Source organism: Oratosquilla oratoria, chromosome 19 (genome assembly GCF_046742065.1).
Source record: "Oratosquilla oratoria isolate Oo_2021 chromosome 19, ASM4674206v1, whole genome shotgun sequence".
NCBI lineage: Eukaryota > Metazoa > Arthropoda > Malacostraca > Stomatopoda > Squillidae > Oratosquilla > Oratosquilla oratoria.
The window spans coordinates 7,955,560-7,970,498 of NC_134795.1; the positions used below are offsets into that span (position 1 = coordinate 7,955,560).

The following is a 14,939-nucleotide window of genomic DNA, read 5'->3' on the forward strand; positions in this document are numbered from 1 at the left end:
TCTTGCAGAGGGGTTTGACCAGGGTAATGTGGGAATGGCATGATGAATGGTAGCTCCTATCTCACTTTGTCATGTATGAGGGGTATATGAGATATACAAGGGATGCTGGCAGTGATGTTTATTAAAGTGGTGCAGAACTGCATGTTTTACATCTGGTGAGCCCTGAGCTGGCTCCCCCAATGCTTTGGGCAAGTCCACTTCTCCCCTTGTTTTGCTACCTGCTATCCTATATATGCCAGTGCTTACCATACATCCTACAGTAGTATGTATGTATATTTTTTTTCTTTGTTGTTCTTGGGTTATGTGATGGGGTGGATGGGTGGGATTAAAGGATATTGCAGAGAACTACATACCTGTCAATTTCATGTGTTGTTCTATGAGGAGGATTTTGGTTTGTGTGTGTAGATTGGCATTTCCCAGCCTGGGGTGCTAGCACCATTTGTGGGTGCTGAAGTCCCTTATAAGGGGTGCTGGGAAGTGATGCATACATACACTTTCCTATATACTTCTAGTCTAAAGATATTAGAGGGGTGCTGAACTGCTTAGACCTGACTACAGAGGGTGGTAGGGTCAGAAAAAGTTAGGAAATGCAGGTGTACATGTTCCATATGAGTGATTTTAGTGCATTCAGTTATTATTAATACTTTGTTTTATGTAGTTGGTAGGGTGTCTTGTTTTATTGATTGTAGGGAACCATGCAGGGGAGGTGTAATAGAGTGATTATTATGAACTATTCATGGACTGATTAGTTTCTGCCAGCCAGAACCTGATCTTCATAAATTTTGTTGCGTTTCATTGGGTCTTGATGTGGGTTGAAGGATATGTGTATGAAAAGTGAGGGTCTGGATTTTAGTGCTATTGTTCAATGGAAGGTATGGGTGTTCAGTTTGACTTTTAGACGTTCTTTGCATCTGCATGGTTGTCTTGGATGACCACTGTCGCTGATGATTTTCGGAGGAAGGCTTCCATTGTATTTTGTGTTAGCCATTTCCACTTTGTATAGGATTGGTATATTTGGATGTTTGTAGCTGTTTTGTAGTTGCTGTGTTGGGTTATTGTTAGGTCATTTGCATAGGCTAGAGTTTTGGTGTTATGCTATGGATTTGGTGTGGGGAGAGAACTTGTCATGAGATTCACAAGTGCAAACAAAAGTATTGCTCCTTAGGGAACTCCATTGTGTAATTTTTTGACCCCAGGTAAATGGTATTTTTGGATATTCTGTTCTCTGATCTAGTTAAGAAGTTTGTTTGCCATTTCTTGTTAATTTTTTGTGAATGACCTTCTCAGTGATCTGGGAACTATTGAATACCATATGTATGTCTTTTGCCTCCATAGTTTTTGTTTCTAATAGTGCTTTCTTGTTAAATCCCTGTAATATTTGTTGAGTGATATATATATACAAGACACTATATACCCCAGATGCAGTCACTTCACTGAGACACAGAATATGTTATTTTATACCGCACTACACTCATCCATTTCAGACAACACTACACATTTTCTTCGTAATGGACTGATGAGCCAACCTGTTAGCTGTCACTAGTTCCTCAGGATTTGAGAATTAAATTCAAAGGGCATCAGAGTACATTGAAAATTTAAATTACTTGATTTAGCCCATGATGATACTAATAGACCTAAATAATGCTTTTGACACAGTTCTTCTATACATCCTTTCAAAAGAGATTGTAAAATTTTAAATGCACAATATTGAAAAGAAATGGTTGACATATTCATTGCACTGATATCCCACAACTGAATGAAATTTTCTGGCGTTAGGACAAAATCCAAGTACACCACCTTGCCTAGGGGTTAATCAGAAGTTTAGACAGTACACAATATATATATATATATATATATATATATATTTCAGTTGCTAAAATTAAACTGATCATGTGTCTTATTTTGTTGCACTGGTGGTGTAGTTGGAAGCATGCTGGTCTCACTTTTGCTTAGTTGTGAGTTCGAGTCCCACACTTTTATGATTCCTGCAGTGGCTGATACCTGCCTCAACAGTCCAAGTGCAAAAGGCAAAGGTGACTGGTTCAGCCGTAGCAATATACCTCCTGGTCTAGACTCCTTACCTTCTTCCTCATTGTTATATATTGAGCAGTACAATATATTCATGATCTCCAGTATTGCAGATTTTGGAATCAGTAGACCATCCATTGTATAAATGCTATTTCATAAATACTTCATGTAAAAGTAAGGAAGAGATGGCAGTAAGAGGAAAATGGGCAGAGTATTTTAGGCAGTTGCTAAAAGTGAAAGAGGATAGGGAGGGAAAGGTAATTGCAGTGGGAAGCACTAAAAAAATGACAGTGATGAGTGAGGAAAATGGAGAAATAAGGAAAGATGAGGTGAAGGCAGTTGTTAAGATGATGAGAGCAGCTAAGGCACCTGGGTTGTATGGGTGTCATGCAGAATGTCTAGACAAAGGAGGTACAGTGATGGTGGATTGGCTGGTGAGGTTATTTAATGTTTGTTTAAGAGAGGGTAGAGTTCCAGAGGACTGGAGGAGTGCCTGTATAGTTCCACTTTACAAGGGAAAAGGGAACAAGTATGAGTATAGTAGTTCCAGAGGGATCAGTTTGCTAAGTGTAGTTGGGAAGGCTTAAGGAAGGGCTTTGATAGAGAGGATTGGGAGAGGAACAGAGGGAGTAAATGGTGAGGAACAGTGTGGGTTTAGGACAGGAAAGGGTTGCATAGATCAGATTTTTGTGGGAAGACAGATATGCGAGAAAGCTTTAGAAAAAGGTTGGGATGTTTTTTGGTCTTTTATGGATTTGGAAAATGCTTATATTAAAGGATAGACAGGAAGGCACTATGGGAGCTATTGCAGATATATGGGATAGGGGAAAAGATATTAAGAGGAGTCAAAAGCTTTTATAAGAGTAGTAGAGCTTGTGTTTGAACCAGAAATGGAGAGAGTGGTTTGAGGTAAAGGTGGGATTTTGCTGAGGATGTGTTATGTCACCTTGGCTGTTCAATTTATATATGGATGGGGTGGTGCAAGAGGTAAATGCAATGGCAATGGGTCGTAAATTGGTGATGGTGAAAGAAAATGGAAAAAAATGAGAGATAAGCCAGCTGTTGTTTGCTGATGACACTGCGCTTGTAGCAGGATCAAAGGAGGGATTGAAGAAATTAGTTACAGAGTTTGGGAAGGTGTGTGAAAGGAGGAAGTTGAAGATAAATGTGGGTAAAAGTAAGGTGATGAGATGCACAAGGGGAGAAAGTGGCAGCAGACTGGAAATGAGTATTAAGGGAGACTGGAGGAAGTGGATAGCTTTAGATACTTGGGTGCAAATGTGGTGGGAAAGGGAGGAGTGGAGGTGGAGGTAGAATGTAGATTGAGAGAAGCAAGTAAATGCCTTGGGAGATTAAAAAGTGTAATGAGAAATAGACATTTGGGAATGGATGCTAAGAGGAGATTGTATGAAGGAGTGATTGTGCTGACAGCACTGTATGGGGCAGAAACATGGAACATAGAGAAGAAGATTGGAATGAAGCAAAAATTATATTCAATTCAAAGTGCAGTTTTAAAAGGAAAATAATAGAATCATCCTTGATTAACAAATTTCCAAATTTCAATATATCTCATGGACAATGGTCACCTGACTGCATTACCACCTGGGCAGTCAACAAATTACTACCATCTCTGGTGAAGGCGGGTGACCTGCCCCGCAAAGCATTAGACGCTACCTGAGTCCTATCCATGTTCCTTCTTTTACTGTTTATAAGACATGCCTTTTGCTCCTCTACTCTGTATTCCACTGAAGAGGATCACAGTCCGTGATCGAAATATATGGAATCTATTTATTTCATTTCTTCTTATCCAACACAGTGGGTTTTTGTTGAAATTTACTAATGTGTTACGACATTACTTTGTAGTTATAGAGAAGAAGAGTTTGAATGTGTTTGGTGATGTCTGAGAAGTATGATAGGGGTTACTAGGCTGAATAGAGTGAGAAACGAGGAGGTGAGGAGGAGAATGGGGATGGAAAGGGGGTTGATGAAAAAGTTTTAGATAGTTTAGACACATGGAAAGAATGAGGGAAGAAAGATAAGTAAAAGAGGTGTGGAAGGAGTGAACACGAGGGGTCGACCAAGGATGAGATGAATGGATGGGGTAAAAGGGGTATTGAGAAAGAGGGGAATGTCAGGTGAGGAAGGAAGGGAGAAGAGAGAAGATAGGGGTGAATAGAGAATGGTTGTATATGGATGATGTTGTGATGCATAAAAAGGAGTGGGTAGGGTATGTGGGTAAGGGAGTATGTGTGAAAAAATAAATTGATACAACCTGAAGGGATTTCTCCCCATCTTCTTTTCTGCATGGGGGACACCAATTTAATGAAGCGGCCTTGCTGTGGATGTGCTGTGTCTTGCAATACAGGTTCTGACCCAGGGCAGTGGGTGAGATGCAGGGATGACCCGTCATCCAGGAGGAGCCAAGATAAGAGGGAAGGAGGGGGTTGGATGGGAGTGAAGTATGTGGGGATGAAATGGGTGGGAGTGGATTTTATGCCTTTGTTTTTTGGCTACCTACCTTGTAAGGGGAAAGAAGCTTTTGGTGTATGTATGCAAAAGTAAGGAATGGAGGAGTTTTATATTAATCTGTTACTCTTCTATTAGTCTGTATTCCCAATCTATTCTGACAGGGAGTTTATGGCCAGTTGCTGGTTAACTGGCCAGATGCTGCATTGGACCAAGGAGTTGAGTTAGACCTTTGGACCCATGGTTTCAAGAACACCATTGCACAACTTCAGGCATCCGTTAAAGAAAAACAGGTGTGTATTTCATATTAGAACACAATGAGTACAACAGTGTATTAATAATATTAGAAAATATTCCATTTTAAATATATTTGTGTAAGTGTAATATAGACACAGGTAATGTAATGTGTCCATGTGTTTATATATGTTCTTTTATATGTTTTTAACTTATGTATATACAGCATTAGTGTTTTCTCAAGAATACTCCAGTAGCATGCAGAAGTGTGTCACAGCAATTTTTATCCAGTCATATTAATGGGTTTATTCTTTTGAGGTGTATATATAATTTATAGGCACACCGAGGTCTATATATATGATATGATAGAAAATATGTAATTTTAATGTTTATACAGGGGAGTGGAACTAGCGAGGCCAGAGATCAGCTCAATTGGTTCTTGAATTCTGCAAGTGGGTACTATTTACAACTCTTCAATCAGATATGCTCACTTTATGCACTGGATCTACCATTTAGGAGGTAGGTTAAAGTTGTCTTTGTTCAACTTAGATACTATCTAACTATCCATTTATATACTAGAGGTGAAGCTTCTCATAAGGGAGGTAGCCAGCCAAGGCATGCATCCAGACCCCCCATCCAGCCCACTACCATACATCACCCATTAGTTTCCCTCTTAACACCTTGATCAGCACATAGTTATTTTTCAAGGACCTCTGTAGTTTTAAGAATATGAGAATCAAAGATAGAACTCTTGTTTTATATCATGTGTATCAATTTCCTTATAAGAACTCCGGCATCCAGAAAGCCTAATTCAGTGATTAAGTCAGGGCTACATCCCCATTGAGGATTAAGAAAGGTGGAATGTTTGCTTATATGATATAGGTGGTCCTGGAGAAAAGAGGTACCACATGCCTTCTAAGATAGGCAAATGCATGTAATTACAAATAGTTTTCTATTTTACAGGAAAGATAGTATTTATGGTGCAGTTGATTTTGAAAATACTAGTAAAGACAAGAGCAAGAGCCTAAGTCGGAAGAATGCTCTTTACCTCTGCCAGTACTGCTTAGTGCATCTAGGTGACTTGGCTAGATACAGACATCAGACACGGCAAGCCGAAACATTTTATAGGTATTATATTTTTCCATGGTTTTGTAAGCATTAAATGATGTGGATGGCTATGCCCAAGATGTCTCTGTTTTTACTGTATGAAAATTGTGAGGTGAATGAGGAATCTGTTTTAGGGGAATAACTTATAGTAGGGATTACCCTTCCTCATACTGAAAAATAGATTATTAACTTTCATTTTATGTGAATGCATTGTGCTAATTTGAATTAATAGAAAGTTGATATTTGTTCACAATGCTTGTGGGAAAATTAACTCAACTATACACAAAAATCATATTAGATGATATCTTCAGAAATGCAAGTATCATGTGGATTAAGACTTATCTCTATATAGTGACATGTTGCTATATTGTTAAGTAAGTTATATCTCTGTGTTAGTCATTTTGTAATGCAACTTTCAGGTCTAAAACTAGCTGAGGATTAGGGAATAGATGAAATTTAATCAAATTACCAAAGTTGATGTAATTCCTTTTGTATGACCAGACATGCTGTTGTTGTTGCACCAACCAGTGGGCAGCCTTACAACCAGCTAGCACTGCTTGAGGCAGGAAAGACAAACAAACTTGCAGCAGTGGCACTGTATGTTCGTGCAATGTGCGTGCCCGGACCATTTCCAGGGGCCCCTCAGAACCTTACCCAGACATTTTCAAAGGTCCTCGCTGGAACTGCTCCGGCTTTTCTAGGGTATGTGGGTCTCTTAATTGTATTTAAATCTATTTAATATATTTTTTGTTCAGTAACATAATATTGTTGATAAGACTAGTGAGCAACAGTTCTTGAGGCCTCCTATAGATTTCTATGGGAAGAAGTTTTGGACTGTGTTGTACTAGTATTTACCTAGTTGTATTATACGGGAAGGGAGCTATGCTCATGGTGGCCCGTCTTTGTATCTTTCAGCATCAAGTTTTTTCTTAATATCTTGAATAGTGTGGGTGTGGGTGTGGTTGTGTCACTACCTAACAGGAGGAGGATGAATGTAGCAGGTGCTAGCTGTCAGTTCTTCTGACATGACAAAATTGGGCAAAAGTAGTACACACAGATACATATTTCTGGTCCAGTCCAGAAACTAAGTGACAGTCTGTCAGTCCTGGATCTCCAGATGAAAATGAAGATGTCGATAGATTTTGAAGAGGAGTGGCACAGAGATACTGTATTTTATGGCATATAAGATGCATGGGCATAGAAGATCCACTCCATTTCAGCAGGTCATATTTAGGATAAAGGATCACCAGCACCATAGCACTGTGCAGGAAATATCAAGCTGGCTTTTGATAGGAGTGTGTTGAGACGTTTAGGTATGATCGGTCAGTGGGTACCAACGAATGTTGCCAGCATTTTGTTACAATTATTTATTATTATTATTATTATTACTTTTTTTTTTTTCAGTAATGGTAATGATACATTCCTTTTTACTTGTACATAATTTTGTATATATTAGTGAAAAGGACTGTAATATTCATAATAATGTCATTTCAGGCTTGGTAGAAGTTACCATCTGGTGTAAGATTATAGCTTAAAGTAGCAAGCATTGGAGACAAATTAGCCTATGGGAGGCCTGAACTTCACATATAAGATGCAGGGTCATTTTTTTGAGCCAATTTTTTGTGGGAAAAAGTGCATCTCTCTCTCTCTCTCTCTCTCTCTCTCTCTCTCTCTCTCTTTTTCAACCCTCCTCCTCTCTCTTTTTCAACCCTCCTCCTCCTCTCTCTTTCTCTCCTCTCTCTCTCCTTTCTTTCTCTTTCTCAATATCTTGATCTTCTCCATTCCCTCTCTCTCTCTCTCATTTCTATTTCTCCTATCTCATTCTTTTTCTCTTTTTTCCTTCTCTCTCTCTCCTCTCTCTCCCCTCTCTCTCCCATCTTTCCTTTTTCCTCTCTTTTTCTCTCTCCTTTCTTTTCTCTCTCCTATCTCCTCTTTCTCTTTTTCTCCTCTCTCTCTCTCTCACTTTCTCCTCTCTCTCTCTCTCTCTCTCTCTCTCTCTCTCTCTCTCTCTCTCTCTCTCTCTCTCTCTCTCTCTCTCTCTCTCTCTCTCTCTCTCTCTCCCCCTCCCTCCCTCCTCTCTCTCCCCCCTTCTCTCCCTCTTACATTCTCTCCCTCCTCTCTCTCCCCCACTTCCTCTTCCTCTCTCTCTCTCTCTCTCTCTCTCTCTCTCTCTCTCTCTCTCTCTCTCTCTCTCTCTCTCTCTCTTTCTCTGCCCCTATCTCTGCCCTCCCTCTCTCTCTCCTTTCTCTTTCTTTACTCTCTCTTTTCCCCCTCTTTCTCTTTCTCCTCTTTTTCTGTCTCCTTCTCTCTTTTCTATTTCTTTCTCCCCATCTCTCTTTTTTCTTTCTTTCTTTCTCTCTTTTTCTCTTCCTCTTATCTCTCTCATTCTTTTTCTCTTTTTCCCTCTCCTCTCTCTCCCCTCTCTCTCCCTTCTCTCCTTTCTCCTCCCTTCTCTCTCCTCTCTCACCCTTCTCTCTCCTCTCTCACCCATCTCTCTGCTCTCTCTCCTCTCTCTCTCTCTCTCTCTCTCTCTCTCTCTCTCTCTCTCTCTCTCTCTCTCTCTCTCCCCTTTCCTCTCCTCTCTCTTCTCTCTCTCTCTCTCCCCTTTCCTCTCCTCTCTCTTATATCACTCCTCTTTCTCTCCTTTCCCCTCTTTCTTTCCTTTCCCCTCTTTCTCCTCTTCCTCTCCTCTCCTTTCTCCTCTCTCTCTCTTCTCCCTCTCTCCTCTCTTCTCTCTTTTCTCCTCTCTTCTCTCTTTTCTCCTCTCTTCTCTCCTCTCTCCTCTCCTCTCTCTCTTCTCTCTTTCTTCTCTTCTCTTCTCTCTCTCTCATCTCTCCTCTCCTCTCTCTTTCTCTCCCTCCCCCTCTCCTTCTCCCTCCCTCTCCTTCTCCCTCCCTCTCCTTCTCCCTCCCTCTCCTTCTCCCTCCCTCTCCTTCTCCCTCCCTCTCTCTCTCTCTCTCTCTCTCTCTCTCTCTCTCTCTCTCTCTCTCTCTCTCTCTCTCTCTCTCTCTCTCTCTCTCTCTCTCTCTCTCTCTCTCTCTCTCTCTCTTGCTCAATCTGTCTGTCTCTCTCTTTCTTTTCAAACAATAACTCTTCTCTCTTTATTTTGCCCGCCAGACTGAAATACCATAGAACATAATTCCAGAGTTTCTACCCAGGGAGATCTATGTTGCTGTGGGTTTTCAGTCTATGAAATTCAAGGCAGGAATTTTATTTGTGTCAAGAAGCTAAAATTATATATATTTTTTCATCCTCCTTTTACCAAATATATGTTGATTATAGGAATGGAGAAAGCAAGAATTTGTGTCTCAATGGTGCAGAATACATAAATCTGTATATTTGTGTCGAACTTAAGATTATATATATTCTTTTTTTATCATCCTTTTACCAAATATATGTTAATTATAGGAATGGGGAAAGCAAGAATTTGCGTATCAGCGGTGCAGAATACATCAATCTGTTTCTGAGATTTCATGCAAGTCTTTACTTAAATCAACAAGTAGAAGATGCTGGAGATCTAGTTCAACCTTTGACTTCCTCTCTGTCAACTTTGGTGGCAACACAGGCTCTTACAAAGGCCAATTTAATACATGTAAGTTTTGTTTATTAATTTGTTCTCTTCTGTGTCCAGTGAGAAATTTATTTGAAAGCAGCATTCAGTTATTACCCAGTACTTCAGGTTTCCTTTGCAGGGGGGTCCACAGCTATCAGGTAACTGGTAACAACCACCAAATTAGCTCAAAAGTCTTTCAAGGAACCACCCAAGGAAGAATTGTTGTTTAGTTGTCTGGGTATGGTTAGGGTGGGGCAGTGAAAGATGAGATGTTTGGTGTCTTCTGTATGATGATTGGATCTGGAGCTATTTATTTTAGTGGCCAGGTCTATTCTGTGTTGGTATTGTTTTAGTGCTGGATGGTAACCTGAACATAGTCACACTGGTGTGAATTTTGCTTCTCATGGGATTTTTCAGTGGAGGCTAATGTCTGGAGGGGTTTGTTCAGTTTTGAGGTACTTGAGTTATGATGTGAGTGTGCGTGTATATTTGAATTGAGGTATTGTGTTGTGCATATGTCAAGTTGCTCCAAATGTTTAAGTAGCATGTTGCTGGTGATTTTTTTCTCCCCATTCAGTGGGTTGTGCTTGTATGATGTAGTGAGATGGGTGAGTAGTGTTCAGAGTTTTTGTATAGAACTATGTACCTATAATTTTCATAAAATGTTCTAGGAAGAGGACTTTTGGTTCTCTATGTAAAAAATTCTATTGAGTTGTTGTTGTTGTCGTTCCCTAGACTGTCTGTCCGATCAGTCCCGTCTCCCCAAGGAAGGCCACAGCCGAAACTGGGTTTTCCCACAAATCCTTTATAGAGTGTATGTTGTGTTGTTTGCGTGCATGATTGTGTATAATGCAGTCTTCCATTATGTGTTGTATGGTATGGGGTGAAGTGTTACATCCTGGGCAGCTGTTCACAACACGGTCGTCCAGCTTCTTCTGGTAGCTTAGAAGTGCTGGGTGGTGACCGCATCGCAGTCTGGCCAAGTGGACTCTGTCCTTACGTGGGAGAGAGGATTCAGAAGGGTGGATATCAGGGGGTCTGGCAAGCACAACCAACAATACTACTCAAACATTTATACCAACCTTCCCCCTACACTGCACACCATGTCCATTAAAAAAAAAAAATCCACATTTATGTCACAAAACAAGCAATCCAAGGTTAACCACCCAGCTCTCTCCAACAAACCCCTTCTAGCATTAACCTCACAGAAAAATTCCTCCTAAGAGAAGCAAGAACCACACTCGCATGATTGTGTTCAGGTCACCATCTAGCACCAAGACTGAACCAACACAGAATAGACCTTGCCACAGGAACAAACTCCACCAGTTGAACTCATCATGTAGAAGACAGAGAACACCTCATATTGTACTGTCTCACCTTAGCCATACCTAGTGTGCCTTATGGGCTAACCAAGTGGCTGTCGCCAGTTACCTGCAAGAGAGACCTGGGGCAACAGATTGATTATGTATTTTGTATTTATGTAGGAATTGAAAAAGTTCTCTGTTTGATGTTATGTTTATTCCTAGTATGTTTAGAGTGTTTAAAGAGTGTGTAGATGTATGGAGTTGGCTGTAGTTTCATCTATATACCTAGGACTTTTCCCCCTTACAAAGGAGGTAGCCAAGTGAAAAGTGAAAAGTTCCAACTCCCACCCATTTCACGCTCATCTTAGCTCTTCATGGATGATGGGTCATTCCTGTATCCCACCCACTACAATGGGTCAGAAGCAATGCAGCAAGACACAGCACATCCACAGTACATCTGCAGTTCTAACTCTTTGTATATTGTGTGTGTTGGTGAGTGTGGTGCATGTGAGGCATACCTTTTGTAACATGTATTGCACTTGATTAATGATAATTTTGTTTTGTAAACAGATGGTGGTAGTGAGTTTATTTGCTATATACAATATAAAAGAACATCTCAAGAAAGAAACGAAGGACGATAAAAAGGAGGAAGAAAGTGCCAGTAAAGGAGCTGGAGTTGAGGAGGACAAAGGCTGTGAACAGGAACAACAACAGTAAGTCTTTGCTGTTCCCTTGAACCTATCAGTTACCACTTCCATAATTGTACTTCTTTCAGATTCCTCTGTGGTGGGAGCAAAACAATTCTGCCATAGTGTCCTCATGTGTCCCAAAAAGTGACTAGATGGGATGAATTAAGGGGACTAGGGATCTACCATTCCATATTTTTCTCATGTGAAAAGTCAGTATGTAAGAGGACTCTCACCAAAACCAATTAGGTCATTAAATATGCTTGGATATCTTACAGATGATAGTGAAAGGGAAGAGAGTGGAGGTGTGTTTGTTTGAAGAAAGATGGACATGTTAGTATTGAGTGAAACTAAGTTGAAAGGGAGGGGTGACAAGTGGATGAGGGAGGGAAGTAGGGTCACTGCTGGTAAGTGATGGGGCAAGTAAGTGTGTGGTGAAGTGGAGGGAAGTGTGGATAATGTTGGCATTGGTGGAATGGGATGGGAGATATGGGCTTTTGTGAGTTCATATGCCCGTGGTAGTGAGAAAATTGAAGAGGAGGGGGAAGCTTTTTAGATTTATATAAACAAGTGTATAGAGAGTTTTGGGAGGAATTTAAATGTTGTGGTGTTGGGAATTTCAATGCTAGAGTAGGAGATGAGCCAATAGATGGAGTAATAGGTTTGGTGTGTTAGGCAAGAATTATAATGGAGAAATATTAGATGTATTTAGGGGTGGTGCTTGAGGTAAACACAAGGGTAATGGGATGGTGATTGGAGATAGTTAAAGAAAATGTAGTAAAATAGGAGATAAATCAGTTGTTTTGTGATGACACTGTGATTGTGGCAGGATCAGAGGAGGGATTAAGGAAGTTGGTGACAGAGTTTGGGAAGGTGTGTGAAAAAAGGACAGTGGTGATAAATGTTGTTAAAAGTAAAGTGATGAGATGTACAAGGGGAGAATGTGGTACCAAATTGGAAGCGAGTGTTTAGGGAGAGAGACTGGAGGAAATGGATAGCTTTAGATACTTGGGGGCAAATGTGGTGGGAAAAGGAGTGGGGATGGAGGTGGAATGTAGATTGAGAGGAACAAATAAATACCTTGGGGGACTGAAAAGTGTAATGAAAAATAGACATTTGGGAATGGATGCTAAGAGGAGATTGTATGAAGGAGTGATTGTGCCAACATACTTTATGGGGCAGTAACATGGAACATAAGAGAGGAAGAGTTTAAATGCATTTGAGATGAAATGCCTAAGAAGTATTGTAGGGGATACTAGGCTGGATAGAGAAATGAGGTGAGGAGGAGAACAGGGGTGGAAAGGGAGTTGGGAGATAGGGTTGATGAAAAATTATTGGGATGGTTTGGACATACCACTCACTACCCTTCCTTCTATTTCCTCCTGCCCTCCTTGTCCCACTCATCATCTTTGCACATCTTGTGACTCCCTCCTTGAACCATCCCCATTCCTCCTTCACTCCTAGTTCTACTCTAACCTTCACTCCCTCCCACTCCTCTCTCAGCTTCTCCTTGTACTCATTCTCCTTTTCTTTCTTGTTTAAGCAGTTCATTCTAAGCACCTTCCTACCTTCTGTCATTTTCCTCTTACTCCATCTATCCTCCACTCAACCTTCCTTCCACCAAAAAATTATTTAATATTCCTCCACTCTCCCCTTAACTCTTCCTATTATACTCATGGTTACCATTATATAGTCCATTAATGCTCTATCCACCACCCCTCCATCCACCACCCTCTCCCATGTGTACTTATGCTTAACTTTCTTCCCAAACACTGTATTTGCTATCAACCATCAACTCATTACTACAATTTTTTCCTGGAACTCCACACTTCCCAACCACTCCTTCTATTGGTTCATTTCCCATGCAAGCATTAAGGTCTCCCAGTACCACTACATTGACATTTCTCCCTAAATCCCTCTATGGACTCATTTAAATCCATCCAAAAACCCTCCCTTTCCTCTACACTCTTCTCATTATTAGGCCCATATGCACTTACAAAAACCCACATCTCCCTTCCCAGTTTCACCTTCATCCACATTAACCTTGAAGAAACCTCCTTCCACTCCACTAAACGCTTATCTATCTCTTCACTTACTAGTATAGTCACCCCTTCTCTCCCTCGTCCTCTCTTCACTCTAGAGAACCACCCAACTACACTCCCAAACTCACACTCCCCCCTCCCTTTCAACCTAGTTTCACTCAATGCCAACACATCCATCTACTCAAATATACTGCCTATCTCTTCCCTTTTACTCTCATCTGTACCACATCCATGCACATTAAAAGACCCAAACCTTAAGGTACTGGTTGGAAAACTCCAAGACCCTCTTGTGCCTGTACTTTTTTTTAGGAATGTCCCCTTTGGGGCTACAGGGAGAAGGATGCTTAGTCCTATCCTCATCCTGTTTTTTGTCTCGAACAACTCAAGTAGGGAGACTTTGTGGCAGTATTCTTTTCCCCCACCACAGGATTAGGTGAAGAAAGGAAATGAATATTCAGAGAAATGGTACAGGACAGTAACAAAGGGTGGGGGGACAGCATAATGGAGGGACAGTCACAGTATAATAAAAGTGTCATAATTTCTCTATAAACAGAGACTTACTCTATCACAGACAAAATGATGTGTGGTCTGGTCTGTAGGGGCACCCCATATAGACCTTAAAGTGTCAGCTACATGCTACTTAGCTACAATAACAAGCAGCCAATACCCCAGGTGGGGTATATATATGTATATACAGGGTGTTCAAGGTAAATTTGACACTTTTTTTGGAAAGGAAAGAAAAATGTCATATCATGGCCAAAAATTGACATTCTCAAAACTCAAAGTCATCTCTTAAGAGGATCTTTTGCCAAAAACAATTCACTCAAAGAAGCTGCCCTGAGCCTCCAGGTGGGACCTGAACCTGCAACACACAGCCTTCACAGTGTCCTTTGAGAGATGCCTAAACACCAGTTTGATCCTGGCAGTCAGCTTGTCCTTGGTGTTGCAGGCAGTATGATTGGTGTCTTTTTCAATTGTGCCCCACACATAATAGTCCATTGGGTTGCAATCAGGCGAGTTGGGGGGGCCATATGTTGGGACTGGTGAAGTTGTAGAAGTTCTTAGACAGCCACTTCTAGGTTTTCCCGGAGGTGTGACACAGAGCCGAGTCCTACTGCCACACATATGGTCTTCCTGCAGCTCCACCCACTCCACCCGGTGCTTGACAGCAGTGGACAGCAACTCAATATAGCCATCTGAAGTGAGTCTGAGTCCCTCTTCAAAGATGTGGGGTGACATAATGTGGCCATCGCTGGAAACACACTCAAAGACCATCACAGTTTGAGAGAACTTGGTCTTTATGAAGTGCGGGACTAAATGAGGACTGTAGGCTAGCCACCTGTTCTGCACATTGTGCAGCTGGTCCAGGCAGAAGTTCTTCTTGTTTGAGAAGAATGAGAGCATCCCCAGCTCGACTGGATGGTTGACCTTGTTGAGGAATTTCTTGGTTTTTGTAAGGTAGTTCTTGGGCCTTGGCAGTGAGTAGTTGGCCCTTGCTCCTCTTGTATGAGGAGTTGTG

At 41.1% G+C, this 14,939-nt stretch overlaps 1 protein-coding gene across 3 annotated transcripts in view; it reads left to right on the forward strand.

Annotated features, from left to right (window-relative positions):
- LOC143035712 (uncharacterized) overlaps positions 1-14,939 on the forward strand; it is a 56,201-nt gene that overhangs the window by 26,009 nt on the left and 15,253 nt on the right. For all 3 annotated transcript variants that reach the window (XM_076202594.1, XM_076202593.1, XM_076202595.1), the window contains exons 3-8: positions 4,659-4,787; positions 5,126-5,247; positions 5,692-5,856; positions 6,337-6,537; positions 9,244-9,427; positions 11,263-11,405. In XM_076202594.1, coding sequence (XP_076058709.1) covers positions 4,659-4,787; positions 5,126-5,247; positions 5,692-5,856; positions 6,337-6,537; positions 9,244-9,427; positions 11,263-11,405 — 944 coding nt within the window. The remainder of the gene's footprint in view (positions 1-4,658; positions 4,788-5,125; positions 5,248-5,691; positions 5,857-6,336; positions 6,538-9,243; positions 9,428-11,262; positions 11,406-14,939) is intronic.